General features: G+C 40.9%; 1 protein-coding gene across 1 annotated transcript in view; it reads right to left on the reverse strand.

Annotated features, from left to right (window-relative positions):
- Nucleotides 1-18,098, reverse strand: part of SGCD (sarcoglycan delta) — a 1,599,257-nt gene that overhangs the window by 85,822 nt on the left and 1,495,337 nt on the right. The window contains exon 11 of the mRNA XM_060008456.1: nucleotides 17,723-17,795. Within this exon, the coding sequence (XP_059864439.1) occupies nucleotides 17,723-17,795 (73 nt within the window). The remainder of the gene's footprint in view (nucleotides 1-17,722; nucleotides 17,796-18,098) is intronic.

Below are 18,098 nucleotides of genomic sequence, written 5' to 3' on the forward strand. Positions count from 1 at the left end.
AGGACATTACTTTTTGTTCAATCTGGCAAAAAGAGTTTTGCATCATCACTATTAGGTAGATATTAGGGGACAGAATAATCTCAGCTGGCATCTAAGTAACATAGGGACAAAGCAGTACTAGGTCCATCAAGAGAAATCTATACAAATGCTACTTTCTCCACTGGTCTTTCCACTGTTCCTTAGTATAAACACAGACTCGCTTGTGCTTTCACATGAATAAGAGCTGGAATAAACATCGATGTGTGCAGCGTTGCACTGGCATCCACAGAATTATCCAGGGGTGTAATCAACGCTGTAACGAGGAAATTGTGGGTTGCCCAGGTGTGGAAGACAGTGAAGTGTCTTTCTCCCACCTCCAATTAAAACGTGAATAGGGCATAAACTGCTCACTCTGCCCATTTTCTGCATTTGGAGGACAGAGACAGAGTTCTCAATTGCTTGCATACACTTCTCTTTCATTGCTAGGTTTACAAGCAATCATATCACTCCACACAAACTATAATTTCCTCTTTGTTATCTCTGCTCCCTTCAGACAAACATGATTCACTGAGGAAATAATAATGAACAATTACTTTTGATGTAGCGGCTGCCTGTTCTGTAGAGATGGGAGTGTGCCAAGATGGGAGATGAATGCTGCCTTAAGGCAGGCAGAGTAAATTCCACTTCTAGATGATGTGTGTACCCTGCAGTTTGCTATTTACTTTTTTATATACTCATCTAAAACCTCTAATGATCTTTTCTGGCACGGTGGTACGTAGAATCTCAACTATTATAAGGTCAACTGTAAACAGTGATCTAATAACAATTATCTTAAGAACTTAACTCCAGTAACTTATAATCACTGATTTTTTCTTTTCATTCATTCGCTTACTCAACCCGCCCATCCTTCCATCTCTGCAGACACCCACTTATTCAACTTTTACTGAGTATCCAATGATGTGCAAGGCACTGCTTCAGAGTTCACAACAGTCGGTGTGTATATGGCCATGAGGGTGTGTGACATGGTACCCATCCTCTTGGAACCCAATTTTTAACTGTTGCTACACCCTGGAATCAGCAGGCATGTTCTTGTAAGCAGGTCCTTTGCCTCCTTCCTTTTTAATCATCCCTGTTTTCTTTAGACCTTAATCATAAAGATGAGATCATTAGGCAACAGTTAACTTAGCTCCGGATTTCTGATTTACTAAATATATGCAACACCTTACCTAACCTGTTGATTCCTTTCCTGGATTAGAAAGAGTAAGAATGAAGATTTAGGTAGTTAAACAATGACTGACTCTCTACCCCTAGCTTCCCCTTAGTAAATCCGCAGGCAGAGCATGCGGGCAAGAGAACATCCAATTGCAGGTGGACCACGTGGGCAAGACAGCATCCCAAGGAAGATGGGGAGAAATCAGCAGGTCTGCACGCAATGGAAAAATGACGAAGCATCTGACCTCCTGCCTTAATGATGAACGGAGATGGTTTCCCCTTTTCCCTTTAAAGATTGTCATGGCTGAGCAGAATCTTCGGAGTTGGTCTCTGGACATTAAGTCCACCATCTCTCCAGATTGCTGGCTTTTCTGAATAAAGTACCTTTCTTCTCTGCCAAAGCTTGCCCTTCGATTTTATTGGCTGTTGAGCTGCATGTAGCCGAACCTGCGTTCGGTTACACTCTAAACAATACCAACATCTGGGCTGCACCTCTAATTCTAATTGAATTGTTCTGGAACAGGGACTAGGAATCAGAATTATTTTTAAACTTAAGTGGTTCTAATATGAGACTCACTGGCTTAGCGTTTCCAACCCAGTAAGGGAGATAAACAGCAAACAAGTGAACAAATGATGCCAAAGGCCACACAGAGCAGTGTTTCATGCTTTCTGGTTGGCTCTAGCAAATCTCCATTCTGAGATTAGGCCCAGAGGTTAGCAGGCTGTGACTGACGAGTAAATTTTATTCATCTGTTTTCGTGCATTTTCTCATACTGTGGTTGTGTTTGTAATAACAGACGTTTCCCTGTGGCAAAATATCAGTAAGGCAGTGGCCAGAAAGCTGAATTTTGGGGCTCGTCCTGCTACTGAAGGGGGACAGACATACCATCACAAAATATGCCGCTCTGACCTAAGGATTATTTTTAGCTGGTTATTGTTAAGAAATAGCAGACAGGAAAAGCTCTGAAAACCAAGTAGAAGTTATCCTTTTGTAACAGACATTTAGATTTATAAAGGAAATCCCCATTTGTAAGGGTCATCCCTCCCTGTACCAGGAAGAGAAGGATGCTCAGATCAGCATTTTGACCTGTGTGCTATTCATCCTCTAGACCTCATTCAGAGAGTCTTGTCAAGTGACACCAGCCCTTTGGAAAATCCTCCTGGGGTTTGCTTTTCATGGTCATAGGGGTGTCTAACTAACTGTTATTACCAAAGAGAATTATTTCTATTCTACTAGAAAAGCCACAGCAGTCACTATATCTTTACAGGTAAATCTTGCCCAGCAATAGGTTGCAGACAGGAAGCAAAGGTTCACTAGCAGCAGCCTGTGGTTATGAGATAAAAATCCATCCAGATGCAGGGGACACGGGTTCGTGCCCCGGTCCGGGAGGATCCCACATGCCGCAGGGCGGCTGGGCCCGTGAGCCATGGCCGCTGAGCCTGTGCGTCCGGAGCCTGTACTCTGCAACGGGAGAGGCCACAGTAGTGAGAGGCCTGCGTACCGCAAAAAAAAAAAAAAAAAAAAAAAAAATCCATCCCACTCACACGAAAAACAAGGACTTGTTGTGGCCTTCAGGGGGAAGAAAACAACATAACTCTTAATGGTATACTGCAATGGAGGATCAAAAACTTTAAGGATATACATACATACACACACATATATATATATATATATATATATGTGTGTGTGTATGTATGTATATATATATAAAGGGCAAGAGTCAATGTGACAATTAGAAAAGAAAAAACCAAAATCCCATAAGAGTTTAATTGTGATTTCACTTTCTTGCTAGGATTATGAAAGAGCCATTGATTCCTGGTGGCAGCTGGCAAATGGGATGAAAGGTCCCCAGATGAGGCTTCTTGTTTCTGGGATTTTCTGCTTGGTCAGGTCTTCCAGGGAAGCTGGTCTAAGCCACTTTCTCCCTCCTACGAATATGGCTGAAGGAGCCAGGAGGGAGAGAGTATTTGGTCACTACAGTTAGAATTACACTACAGTTAGAATTAGTGGATTTTTAAAATATTTTGATACTGAAATATTATTATTTTCCCTTTTAAACCGCATTTTCACAACTGTCACTCACCACACTGCAATTAAATTCAGAAAAAGATCCAAAGCTCTGTGTATGTGTTTTTAAAACACTAATCTTTTCATCCATAACCATAATGCTTTCCACTTCATCTTGTCTGTGTAATGCTTAAGTCTCAGTTTTCTCTTCCTAAGGACAAAGTTTGCTTCTCTCATGGCTGAATATAGACTGAAAATGCCTTTGAGATAAGAAAAGTTCAAAAGCAGGGTTAGAGTTCACTTTTAAAATTGGCCAATTTCATCAACTCATACTTGTTTCACTGTTGTCTTGACTGTATTGATTGGTACAAAATAGGCTATTAACCTGCTGACCATAATCTGTGAGGCATATGATATAGCAAAACCACCCTATCATTGGACAGACTCCTTGGCCATAATCAAGAATGAGTAATAGGGCTTCCCTGGTGGCACAGTGGTTGAGAGTCCGCCTGCCGATGCAGGGGATATGGGTTTGTGCCCTGGTCCAGGAAGATTCCACATGCCGTGGAGCGGCTGGGCCCGTGAGCCATGGCCGCTGGGCCTGTGCGTCCGGAGCCTGTGCTCCGCAACGGGAGAGGCCACAACAGTGAGAGGCCCGCGTACCGCAAAAAAAAAAAAAAAAAAAAAAAAAAAAAAAAAAAGAATGAGTAATAATTGGTTGCTTCAACAACAGAGGCCCCAGAGCTAACATTTAAGTCCTAGGTTCTACGTGATGTGGGAAGTAGTTCATATACGTCATGCTATTCACGGCTCACAAGTCCTTCTCAGTTGGTACTGTTTTTATCCGCCTGTTCATAAATGAGGAAACGGCGACAGAGAGAGGTTTTAAAAGCTTGCCCAGAGGCACACGCTGGCAGGTGGCAAAACCAGGATCCAGGGTCTGGCGGTCTGACTTGAAAGTTCTGCTCCTAACCTTGACTCCATGCTGCCACCAGTGTCAGAGACTCTGATAAACCTCAAAATCTGACTGAGCCCTGGGCAAGGACAGGATCTCTTCATTATGCCCAACAGCCAAGTGTTATATTTTAACCCTTCAGTCTCCCCGTCTGTACAATAGGAATGAAGTCCATCCCTCTCATCACACTTAGGGGAGTTTTGGAGAGGGTATTTGTGAAAGCACTTTGAAATTTACAAAGCATGGAAAGAATCTGAATTGTTCTTCAAACACCCACAGTGCAAGGAAAAGTGAAAAGGAATCCATCAATACTGGTCACAGATTCTAACCTTCAACGACTCAATGAATAGAACTTTTCGAGAAATGTCAACTTAATGAGAGGCCCCTGGTAAAATCATATCTGTGAATAGCACTTAGAAGCCCGAATCTTAGTATCTTCCTATGAGAGCAGATCTGAAAGGTGGTTTAGTTAAAACCTTCCCTCCTTCTGATGCCTGACACACCTCTATAGCAGTCCTGATTGGACAGTTCCCCTTACCTTGAGTCTCTCAGTGACAGGAAGTTCATGGCTCTCAAGGGAGGTAATTCAGACAATTCGAAAACACTTCTTTATGGTGCATTATCTTACTTTTGGTTCTGCTGCCCTCACTTCTTAGCCATTCTGGGTCATTAGAGTAAAGAGCAAAATTATCTTTCTGTAAGAATATCGCCCCTCACACAAAGAGAGGGTGGTTGTGCCTTTGCCGGTTCACTTAACTTAGTCACTACCTGGCTCAAACTATGGGATTATTATGTGACAGGAGGCAAAACCATCCATGCATCATTCACTGACAACTGACTCCTAGCTTTAGAATGAGCCACTGAAATACTGAATGTAGCATAATAGCTCCTCAGGTGCCAAGAGGAGGATGGATTCAATCCATTGTGGTCGTGTATCTCCCAAACGGTCCTCACAGAGCAGCCCAGTCATTCGCAGGGGCGGGTAATCAGAAGCCCAGGGCCTCCCGCTCTCCATTTTAATCTCACTCATCATGCACATTTTATATACATCTGCATTCCAATGCTGAAGGGCATTTTCCTCATTTCCCAAAGAGCTTTCCATGGGGACCACAGAGAGAACCATAAATGAACAGACAGATGCATCATGTTAAAAAGGGTGTCAACACTTTCCTTTAATCAGTACACAGTCAATATTCTCCATCATGAATAACTAATGAGTTTCTCAACTCCCTTCCTCAGATGTCATTGCCAAAATTTATCCGCCGAATGTCATCTACACTTAATGAAGGGACAAGCAACGTAATTAAGTTTTAAGCTATTTCTTCAGCATGAAGCTGCCATGAACTGTGAAATGACTATAATTCACATTTTTAAGACCCTGCATTAATTAGCATCTATTTTTTATTCAAGGTTAGGGGTATGCGCTTGGATTGCCAAAGGATTTCAAATTCGTCTGTGCTTTGTTATTCCAGAGTTAGCGTGCCTGAACTCAGACACCAGGCAAGGAAAATTATCATTAATGAGTCAGGTTGTATTTTTGAAAAAAATCCAAAGACCTGGAAACTAATCTTCCTTTGTGAATAGGAAGCAATGATGAAATGCAGAACTGGGTGAAAGACGACTTGATTCCTCTATGAATTATGATAACCATGGCTGAGGAAATGAATAGGGATTGTAGGTCAGAGGCTTCACGTTAAAGCAAAGTTCTACTGGAGTGTGACTATAGCAGAACGCTTGGGCAAAAGAGAAATCTAAAGTTTTGAAACTGCTTGTAAAAGAAAGAAGAGAGTATTCTCTTTTGGAAATGACTTAGGATGAATAGAAGAAAGAAAGAAAAGGGATAAATAAGCATATGGCCAAAATTAGAGACTCCAGGAGACTTTAATGTCTCTCCTTTACAAAAAAACGTCAAAGAGTCAGTTACTCATCATTTTGCTGGCTGAGCACACATTTCTGGAGGGAATGAATTTGTGATGATTCACCTAACCTAAACCCCTCTGTGGGCAATGGCAAATGTGGAAGACATCTGAGCCAGTGTATCCAAAAATGAAGATGTGCAGGGGCTATGTATAGGGGCTAACAGGGAGACCAGTATGATCCTGGGGTGTGCCAAAAAGGATTTCCTTAGGAAGTGAACTTTAAACTGAGAGTTAAAAGATGAATAGGATGATTCAGAAAGAGTAGAGAAGAATGTTTCAAGAAAAGGGAATAGCAAGGCTCTAAGTGCAGCCTCTACGGCACTGTAGAGGAAACCATGGGAGAATGGCTGTAGCCTGCAAATTGAGGAGGCTTCTGATTAAACAGTGAACTCAACACATCTGTCTACCTCTGCTTCTTCCTGACATGCTAACACAACTACGGTAAATGGACCAAAAAAGACCCACACCCACAAAGATAAAGAAAAAGAAAAGCAGTGAATGGGAGCAGAATATACCATCCCAAAATATGCCTCTTTGGCATAAGGATTATTTTAGGCTGATTATTTTTAAGAAATAGCAGACATGGGAGAAGCTCTGAAAAACAAGCAGATGTTACTCTTTTGTAAGAGACATTTACATTTATAAGGAAAATCTCCATTTGTAAGGGGTTTCCCTCTCTGTACCAGGTAGAGAAGGAGGACTAAATTTCTAGAAACTCTCATCAATGCAGAAGGCAATGACTTAAATCTGCAGAATAACCTTACCTTTGCTTACTGTGCTTTTCCTGATAACTTCCCATAACTGGCCTCTTCCCCCATACCCCTCCCTCAAACCTTTTGTTTTTCCACTAGAGATGATATTTAAGGTGTTGGCTTGGGCCATTTCAGGGAGTTACTCAGTCTTCCTGGGTATCTCCCATGTATACAGGAGGTATACACATCGTTGAACATTTTTTTCTGTATTAATCTGTCTTTTATTACAGGGGTGTCTCAGGCAAGAACCTAGAAAGATAGCGGAAAAATTATTTTTCCTTTCCCATAGTTTTGGCAACCCAGATAGAACTTTCTGAGATACCACACTTGTTCTGGAGCTTATAGATGAGATCCTAGAAAACTTGCAGAAGTGACAGAAAGCTAATAATTTTTACCAAAGTCAGCTCTCCTGGATTTCACTCTGCAGTACTCTGTAGGTTGAGAGAGGAAGGTAAAAATTTCTTGTCCCTTTTCAAGTTTAGATTAGCAGGAGAAAATATATGTGTGAATAAGTTCCTTCGGTGTAGCAACTTTGGTAAAGATTTACTGTGAGAACTCTTGTTTTCTACTGTTCCTTTTCCTCCCACAGGTGGTCATTTTTTTTCTCTTGTCTCTATCTTTTGTGCCACTTGTCACAAGGAGGAGAACCACAGGTATGAGGAGATTTTCCTTTCGTCTTGTTCTGTGTCCTGAGAGCCTGGCTTTGTGACCAGTGAGAATATTCCCCCTGGTCTTCACCAGCCAGAGGATGCATGTCCAGGCATACCTCTGGAGGACAGCCAAATAGATTGTGAATCCAAGAAGCAGTATTCTCTTGGTTCAACTTTGCTACTGAAACCGAGCAGGAACCTGTGGGCACACCACTCCCCCCAACACTAGTGCAGCGATGGGGCAAGGTCCCGGTTCCTTCTGAAGGAATATACCTAATAGTATCTTTGAGTTCTTCTGCAGGAACTAAGTTTCCCTGCACAGGTAGAGCTGAGCACAAGATTCCTAGAGCACCACACTGTTACCTCGCTACCAACCAATCAGAAGAAAGTCCCACACCCTGCAGCCTGCACCCCAAATTTTGCCTATTTAAAAACTTCTCCCCTAAAACCATCAAGGAATTCAGGGTTTCTGAACACAAGCCACCCATTCTCCTTCCTTGGCCCTGCACTAAACATATCTCTGCTCCAAACTCTGACATTTCAGTTTGTTTGGCCTCACTGTGCATTGGGCACACAAACTTGTGTTCGACAACACTGGTTCTCAGGGGGGTTTGTCATAGGGGGTCCTGGTCCATAAGGGGCCTTTGCTGTTTCAACTTTTGTTGCTTTGTTAGTACAAAACAGGTCCCATTCCAGTGGCGTCTGGCTGGTGTCACAGATTAGCAGGTCTGGGACTGGAGGCTTCTCACGTCCTCATGGGAAACCAGAGACACTGTTTTCACTGCACCATTCTTATCTGCCTGTGACAATGAAAGTCTTGGCAGAGGGAGAAACAAAAATAACAAAAGATTGGAAGGAGGGGAAAGGGTAATGGGAGATGAGAGGCTGGGCCCATCATGCAGGGCCAGATCAACCACTTTAAGGTGGTACGTGAGTCTTTTTATCTTCAAGTCAGTGGGAGCCAACGAAGGATAGCAAACAAAGAAGTGACCTTTAACACAACTTGGCACATAATTCAAGGCCAGAAGTCAGGCAAATTTATTTAGTTCTTTCTGAGATGGTCTTCCTTTCATTTATATTACAGTTGGTTCTTGAACAACACAAGTTTGAACTGTACAGGTCCACTTATATGTGGATAGTTTTCAATAGTAAATACTACAGCACTACACGGTCTATGGTTGGTTGAATCTGCAGACGCGGAGGACCAAATATAAGTTATACGCAGATTAACCCCTGCATTGTTCAATGGTCAGCTGTATGTTTTAACAAACCATGGAAAATTCTGGACTAAGAATCTTCTGGCTGGCTTTTTTATTTTTTTTAATTTACTTCTAGTTCCCAACTTATTTCAGGTAAAAACTGTCAGCTTGTTCCTCTAAACTCCCATTACTCTTTGTTTTGAAAAGGTTATAATTGGAATAAAATAAGGCTGGCTTCAAGCCAGGATCATGAAGGGTGTAATTAAACAAGATTTTCTGTCTATCCACCAAGCAGGGCAATCCTACTTGGGGGGAAAAAGAGAGATTTTAAAGCAATTGTGTGTTTTTCAAGAATAATAGAACAATCTACCCCACACATCTTACATAATACATGGCAGCTGCTGACATTTTAATCAAGATAGAAACAATAATAATGTCAAGATGCTCTGTGTTCAGGCAGAAGGGAGCCCCGACTCTGGAATTTGGGCAGATATACACACATGCCCATTCTGCTCTAAACAGCTGGAAGGCTGTTAGCACTTCTTTCATGATGTCCTGCCTGCCCTGACAACACGGATAAAAGTGCAATTTTATACACCCCTGCCAGTTATGGTTTTACCTGCTGAATGATTATTTTTTCACATTTTAAACCCTTAAGTTAAACAATCGAAAGGATATAATTTTAATTTTTAAATAAAAGCCACTTGTCTTAGATAATGTTAACAATGTGTCGAGTTGCCTCTCTCAAATTCAGATAAACGTGGGCCTCTCTCAAATGCAGACAAAAACGGGCCGGCCATTAATGGACCATCAGGTGCCTCACTGAACAAGGTTGATGGCTCTAGCTTTCGTAGATAGTCCAGTAATGATTTTGAGAGAGAGGCTTGTGAAATGTTTTGGTTATTAAGGCATTTCCCCCGATATCTTATTGGTTTAAAAAGATTAAAAATCCAGGACCACTTTTGGGGAGTATGTTGAGAGCATCAGATCTGGACTACAATTCCAATCAATGCTCACTCAAAACTTGCAGAGAAATGAACACTAATCGCAGGCATCTGATGATGGATTCTGAAAGCACCTTTTCCTTTTGCTCATACTCAGTGGTCCCTGCAAGACAGAGGGCAAGACTCACAGATTTGGAAGCTAGGCAAAGTCATGTAAGATGACTTGTGACTGGAATGATGCCCTGTATTGCAAGCTGGCCAATGTTCAAACCATGCTCATCCACGAAAACAAATGGCATTTCTTTATTGTTTTTACCTGACTTAATTTTTCTCTCAAACTTATCCTTATGGATTGTTGGGAAAAAAAGAAATCTATTCTGGCATCCCCTCTGTAATTGAAAAGTTTCAACTTTCCCATTAGGATAAATAATTAGTCTAAATTTTCCTCTCCCTCTTTCAGATATCATTATGGATACGGCAGAAGGAGGCTTATGTGACCGCGTGGTGACAGGAACAGAGCAAGTTTAGATTCCAGGAGATGTTGTTTTGATCTGCATCGGGCTAGACCCCTATGCCCAAGTCCTCATTGAATAAACTCTCTCTGGGCTCCAGCAGTATCCACTGAGTCGGGACTGAATGGTGTTGTTAGACCCTGAGACCTGGGCAGGTCTCCCATTGCACCAAACTGGATTGTCTTCTTTGGAGCCCTCAGCCCCACTGCAGGGATGCTCCCCAGGACCAGTCAGCCTGCACCATCAGTTATCCATGTGCATTCCTCAACATACCACATGGACACTTCTACGAACTGCCTTCCCTCCTCCCCCACCCCTGGAATTAACGGAGATTCCAGAGTGTTGACCCAGGTCCTCTTTTCTCTCTTTCCAGGGGGTTGTGAAACCACCCTACAAGTTGACTTCCTCCTAGAATCCCACATGAAAATGTACAATGACCCTTTGCTTTTGCCTTTCCTTAAAATCTACTTAATTGGTTTCTTCTCTCTATGACCCAGAGAAGAAAGGTCATCAGGACATATATTTCACCACCCGCTTTTCCTACATTTCCTGTCTTCTTCTTCCCACAATTCACCAGAGACCAGAACAGAGAAGATCTCTACTTCCTCTTCCTGTCTGAATGGGACTTCCCCTATGTCCTAGCCTCAGCTTTCCCTGTGATGTTATCTGCCATCTTATCATTCTCTGGTCTCTAATGGTAGAATCATAATGTACAGAGGAGATGCATACAGACTCATGGGTTTAATTTCTTTAAGCTGTAATTTCTATTACATGTGCAAAATAAGAGCTTTTGATAAACAAGGCAAAGGGAAAGGTGGCGATAACTCAAATACGGAAGTATCACTTTTACTTTACCTCTTGTGCTTCTCCTTATATTTACTAATAGAACCATGGTGAAAGGCACCCGGGGGGGGAAAGGTTGGGGATAAGGTAGAAAAGTGAAATACAGTGATAAATTCAAACTCTAGTACTGATACTAACAGGAAAAAAAAAGAGAGAATAATGATGGCATGTTGGAATATAGGAGGAAGAGGAAGAAAAGGGACATATATATGTATTGACTGGTCTTGGAAGATGGGCAAGATGTAATAGTTTTGGGATTTCAAACAGGACAATATTAAAGTCAAGTGGGCCTCATTAAGCCCTAGCCTGTGGCTTTCAGATCTTTTTTTTTTCTCAGCAGGCACTACTAAATGTGTGAAGAGAAGAGTTGTAAGGTAGTCACTAGCATTTTTGGCAAAATGAGAAAATGGAGGCAATACAATGACATGTTAATACAGTTAAATGAGATTGTCCTGTATTCAATTATGAGACTGTCTTTTATTCTATATTATGTCTTCTTATATCCTTTCTCTTATATAAAATGCAGTTAATAGTAGATGGAAGTACTCAATGATTTTTTCCTTTTGTCTTTAATTGAGAAATAATTGTTGGTCACCATGATTTGATGGAAACTTTTTAGGGGTTAAAGAAATATTAAACTCTGGGAACTCCCATCCCATCTGAGTTCTTGTGTCCCTGTGAGAGAGAAAGCTGCTTGCCTGTCCTCCCAATAGCTAACATGTGTTGAATTAGTATTCAGTGAGCTTTTCCTCCATTCTAGGCACTGGGGCTTGGAGAGCTTAAGACACTTGCCCAAGTTCACAAAGCAGACAGGCATGGGTACCAAATTCAAAGCCAGAGCAGGATAGCTTCAAAGCACAGGCTCTTGACCAACAGGGACACTGCTTCACCATTATTCTATTTTTTAAGGCCCTGGAGTAAGTAACTGCTATTATTTGGTCCACTACATTTTTTTTTTCATTTCTCCTTTGAATCACTTCAATATTTGTGCTATATGATAAAATAATTCTAAATCTCATACATGCAAAACAAAACTAAAAAAACTTAGTCTAAGTATTTGGAGTTGGGGGTGGAAGAGAGGGAAGAAAATTACAGAACATGTCTGCAAAATGTTTAAAAGGGAGATAATTTAAAGACTTCTTCTACAATGGTACTCCCCCTTTCACCATGTACCATAGCTAAAAGCTCAATACACAGCTTCTTGCCTCTTCTCTCCCTTCCCCCATTCCCACCTGTTCTTTCTCTGTATTTCTGTCTTTGTGTGTGTGTCTCTCTCTTTACCTGTGTGTGTACATTTTTAAAATCAGACTGTCAAGCCATTATTTTTGGTATTGTGAATTTTGAAGAGGACAAAGAAGTGGAGGAGGACTGCCAAGCCCCAAATTAAATGAGCCCTGAAGCTGAGACAGACTGTTCTTGCCACTTAAATTTATAAACCACTGAGAGCCCATAAACACTTAGCTGGCTACAGACATTTTAAAATACAATTAAAGAATGAATAAATTCATTTTTGTCAACTTGTGGGAGGCTTGTCTAATCCCTGTTTCCCTATAAGACACACAAACTGTAAATTCCCATATTTCCAAAGGAGCCAGACTGAGTACCCACCCGGTTAAAAAAAAAATTTTGCAAAACGTTCAAGTGCGTTATTGGGAGTAACAGATGTATCATCATTTTTCAGCTTTGTCATTAAAACCCTGGTAATATTATGGAGAAAAATAAACAGTAACAAAGTAATACCTTATTTATTTGGGGCTGTAGAATGGGTTTGCTATCAGTGAATCTTTCAGTTCTGAATTGAATTACATACTGATTTCTTTTTTTAAATAAATAAATTTATTTATCTATTTATGGCTGCACTGGGTCTTCATTGCTGTGCGCGGGCTTTCTCTAGTTGCGGCGAGTGGGGGTTACACTTCGTTGTGGCCTGAGGGCTTCTCATTGTGGTGGCTTCTCTTGTTGTGGAGCACGGGCTCTAGGCGCTCAGGCTTCAGTAGTTGTGGCACGTGGGCTCAGTAGTTGTGGCTCGTGGGCTCTAGAGCGCAGGCTCAGTAGTTGTGGTGCACGGGCTTAGTTGCTCCGTGGCATGTGGGATCTTCCCAGGCCAGGGCTCGAACCTGTGTCCCCTGCATTGGCAGGCAGATTCTTAACCACTGTGCCACCAGGGAAGCCCACATACTGATTTTTGAAGCTTGTAACAATTTCTAGTCTTTTGCGACCATATTTGAAACTGCCTTCACACAATTTTTTAAAGAAGACAGCTGTCATGAGGAAATTACAATCCCTCATGTTTGTCAATAACACAGTAACATTCTTGGGAGCTAGAGAAATAGGTTGGGGTACTTTCCCCTACATTAAATGGTGTAGAGAACCACACTTTTTGAATTCTGAGGTGTACTTTTGGGTTTTATCTTTTTTCTTCTTGCAACTTAAATGTCACTTCCTTTGGGCAGCCTTATTTAACTCTCTTAGGTAGGTTTTTGTAATTCTCTGTGTTTCCTCTGATTTGGTTCATACATCTATCCTACATTTCATTACCTTGTATTTTGAGGTTCCTTTCTGTCTTATTCTCCTTAACTATAAATTATTTGAGTACTCATTTAACTCTACATCTCAAGTATTTATCACATGCCTTGACTCTTAATAAAGTGTCAAAAAAATACTTGGTATAAACAAAACGAAAAGAATGGGAGAAAATATTTGCAAACAAAGCAACTGACAACGGATTACCCCTCCAAAATATACAAACAGCTCATGCAGCTCAATATCAAAAAAACAAACAACCCAATCAGAAAAATGGACAGAAGATCTGAATAGATATTTCTCCAAGGGAAACATACAGATGGCCAAAAGGCACATGAAAAGATGCTCAACATCGCTAATTATTAGAGAAATGCAAATCAAAACTACAATGAGGTATCACCTCACACCAGTCAGAATTGCTGTCATCAAAATGTCTACAAACAATAAATGCTGAAAAGGCTGTGGAGAAAAGGGAACCTTCCCTGCACTGTTGGTGGGAATGTAAATTGGTAAAACCACTATGGAGAACAGTATGTAGGTTCCTCAAAAAACTAAAAATAGAACTACCATATGACCCAGCAATCCCACTCCTAGGCATATACCCAGAGAAAGCCATAGCTCAAAAAGACACATGCACCCCAATGTTCATTGCAGTTGTATTTACAATAGCCAGGACATGGAAGCAACCTAAATCAACCTAAATCAACAGAGGAATGGATGAAGAAGATGTGGTACATATACACAATGGAATATTACTCAGCCATAGAAAAGAATGAAATAATGCCATCTGCAGCAACATGGATGGACCTAGAGATTATCATACTAAGTGAAGTAAGTCAGACAGAGAAAGACAAATATCATATGATATTACTGATATGTGGAATCGAAAAAACATGATACAAATGAACTTACTTTCAAAACAAGACTCACAGACTTTGAAAACAAAGTTATGGTTACCAAGTTGGGGGTGGGGAATAAATTAGGAGTTCGGGATTAACATATCCATACCACTATGCATAAAATAGATAATTAACAGGGATCTACTGTACAGCACAGGGAACTCTACTCAATGTTCTGTAATAACCTATATGGGAAAAGAATCTGAAAAAAACCACTTGGGAAACAGCTCCTTACAGACAATGAAATGGAAAATCAGGTCACCACCCTTGTTATAATTGAAGGTAGAGTAAAAACATATCAGCCCGACTGCTGATGAAGAATCCTTTTATGAAGACCTTCTGGCTTCTTGCTTTTTTGTGGTTCCTTCCAAGCTTTTAGTGATATTTAGGGGAACAGAGTTGGCTGTCTGTGTACATTGGTCCATATAACCTTCTTCCTTTCTTTTACAATTGTCATGGCATACAACTGGGAAATATGATTTCACAGTCCATTTCCTATTCTGGTAGGATCAGAATCCTACAAGGAAACTTCACAGTTGAAAAGAATGCTTAGAGCAAGGTAGTCATTCAAAGGTAGTCTCTGTTCTTACAGAAAATACCTATGTCAAACTGAACGGCCTATTTCCAGTCCCAGATCAGGCACAGCCTGAGATCAGGGATTTTTTCCATTTGTCTTATATAGACTTTGGGGGAAAAAAACAAAAAACAAAACTGTGTGAACATTTAAAATATTCAAATTTTAAGTCATGAATTTATTCAAATCTAGTTTCTATTCAAAGTTAGTTTTTCTTATTAGAGGGATGGGGGTGGTGCCTGGTACATTTTTAAGTATAGTCTTGAATCTAGAGCCATACGTCATGATTTCAGAATTGCCCTGCAGCAGCAGAGTCTACAAATACGCCTGAGTTGGGTGTTGGGCGCAGACCTTACCAACACTCCTTGTTTGTCTGTAGAGAAACAACCCTCTTTTGTGATTTTCAGCTCAACCCTGGATTATTTACAAATGTCTTAAGCAAATACGGCAAATATAGTAACTATAGTAACTCTAATAAGAAACGCAGTGAACCAAAATGCTCACAGAGAGGAAGCTACCATTCCTTTAGCTGGGAGCTGAGATATTCCAGGAAGACACGTCAGAGGCCTCAAATTTGCTTCTCATTAACAAACAAGCAAACAGAAAACAACAGCAGAACAAACAAAAAAACCCTCCAGCAGCCAAGAAAGGGGTTTGAGGAAACAAAAATTATCCCCAAAGAGAAGGTCTCTAAAATAGATGTCATTTTTCTCATGTTTGATTGATTGAGTAGCCGAGGGACATGGATGGATATTTAAGTTTTAGCTGTTTATCTGAGAAGTCAGTCTAAGTATAAATAAGGGCAGCACAAAAAGACTTTAGTATGTAATTCTTAAGTTGGTCTTTTGTTTGCCCCTGTTCACACTGTGTTGATGCGTAATAGCCTGAACTGAGTCAGGAGCCTAGAATGTGATGACTTAGCTTCTCCATCCCTCTGGACCTTTTTTTTTTAATGGTGCTTTGTGGCAGAATCTCTGACCAAAAAAGCCTTTTTTTTTTTTTTTTTTAGATTCCATATATATGTGTTAGCATACAGTGTTTTTCTCTTTCTGACTTACTTCACTCTGTATGACAGACTGTAGGTCCATCCACCTCACTACAAATAACTCAATTTCGTTTCTTTTTATGGCTGAGTAATATTCCATTGCATATATGTGCCACATCTTCTTCATCCACTCATCTGTCGATGGACACTTAGGTTGCTTCCATGTCCTGCCTATTGTAAACAGAGCTGCAATGAACATTGTGGTAAACGATAGAGTTCAGCTCCTTTTAGACATCACTTATCTTTGGGCTGATCAGCACAAATCATTCACTAGTTCTGTAAAAAACAACCCCCCTCCCCCCCAAATAAAACCCCCTGCTCCTAAAGAGGACTGTGAAAAGACAGGGAACTGGGCCACCCATTAGCCTGCATGAGAGAGTTCTTACATCATGGCCATAAGGATGCAGTGCATTCTCAGAGAATGAGCTCTCTCAGGGACCTAAAAATGCATATTTCCTTGGGTGGATTTGCTTAAAAGATTCCAGCTTTGGCACATTAATATGAAACCCAGGATCTAATTGACAGAGAGTCAGGCAACTTCTGGCCTCTGGAAGACCTGGTGAAAATGGTTATTTCAGTAACACGTAAAACGTCACAGTGTGGTATGTAATTTTAAAAATATAGCCCACTGTGTACGGGATTTTGCTAAGAAAAGGTTCTCACTCCCCACCGATTATCCTCTTCCTTTTGCCCGACTTATTTCCCTATATTCATAAAGACTTACAGGCCTGGCAGGAATGCTATGGTTTTGTAATGAGGTGATATATTCTCCACTTACTGAGGACATGTTCCTGTTTAGGGAAACGCAAGCTCCAACGTGGCTGCTGCTGTTTTCGCAAAACAGAAATCTCGGGGCTGGTTGTGAAAGAGAAGGTATGACTTGTGCAATACAGGTGCGTTTGCTTACCGTTGATGTTTTTATGCAAGAGTTATTCAGGGATGTTTATGAGGATTTATGATTGGTCTTAATTAAAAGAACTGTGAGAAATGAAGAAAGCCAATATTCACTGAATTCTTCATGGCTCTAATTCCATAGTGAAAATTAAAGTTATATGTATCATCATACCATTTTGTATGTGTTTCATTTGGAGGGCTGGGGATAGCTCTTTAGTGGCAGGAATGGTTTTTAGGCTACATCTCTGTCTATTTGTCCGTCAGTATGTCTATTGTTCCTTTTTGCTTTCCGTAAGTTGTTGGTAAGTACACGGCATCGCAGAGCCCTTTTCTGCTAAAAGCAGCAGGCTTATGGATATCTGATTAACACCAGTACATGGAATACGCACAGAAGGTAGTTCTAGCACCACATCATTCCAGAAAATGGGGAGCTTGTTAGATAGAGAAAAAAAAAAAGTATTGTATTTACAGCTCAGCTTCTTTTAAACACCACTTTTCTTTGGGCTGATCAGCACAAATTACCGATTAGTTCTCTAACGGGAGAGGATTTTGGTACCACAAAATACATCAGGAAATACACACTGCAAATCTCACAACTCCAAGACTGGCAACCACTTCCTCCAAACTTTCAACTTTAAGTCCTCAGAGAAAATCTTCTCTTAGTTGTAGCTTAGCTTCACATCCTTTCTAATCTCTCCCAGTTCATACACTCATGATACTGTTACATCATAGATATTCAAAATGGATCATCAACCAGTTGCACAAAGAGAGCAAACAGCCACTTAATCAATGCAAACCATACTCAGAAGTTTACCTTAGTTCCTTGAAGGGATCTGCCCTGACATTAGGTGTCTCTATAGATTTAGGGAACACTGTGCCCTCTGCTCCTGTAAACAAAAGAAAAAAGCAAACAGAGGTTGGAGAGTTGGATGTGTCACTGGGAGGCACAGTCAGCACAATGAATGGAGCTAAAGGCAGTGAATCCTTTATACAACCCAGTACACAGGTATTCTGCCACTGGCTCTAGGGCAGGTCTCCATGCTAGGAGAGCATTCAATCAACTCATGCAAACAGGCTTTGAAAAAACAAGGAACTCTTTTGAATGTGTTCTTGCTGAGATCAGAGTCAGGCCATGAGGCAAATTCCATGTTGGCTTAAAAAAAAAAACAAAAACAAGATGCCTAGAAACG

The sequence above is a fragment of the Delphinus delphis genome, chromosome 3 (assembly GCF_949987515.2).
Source record: "Delphinus delphis chromosome 3, mDelDel1.2, whole genome shotgun sequence".
Lineage (NCBI taxonomy): Eukaryota > Metazoa > Chordata > Mammalia > Artiodactyla > Delphinidae > Delphinus > Delphinus delphis.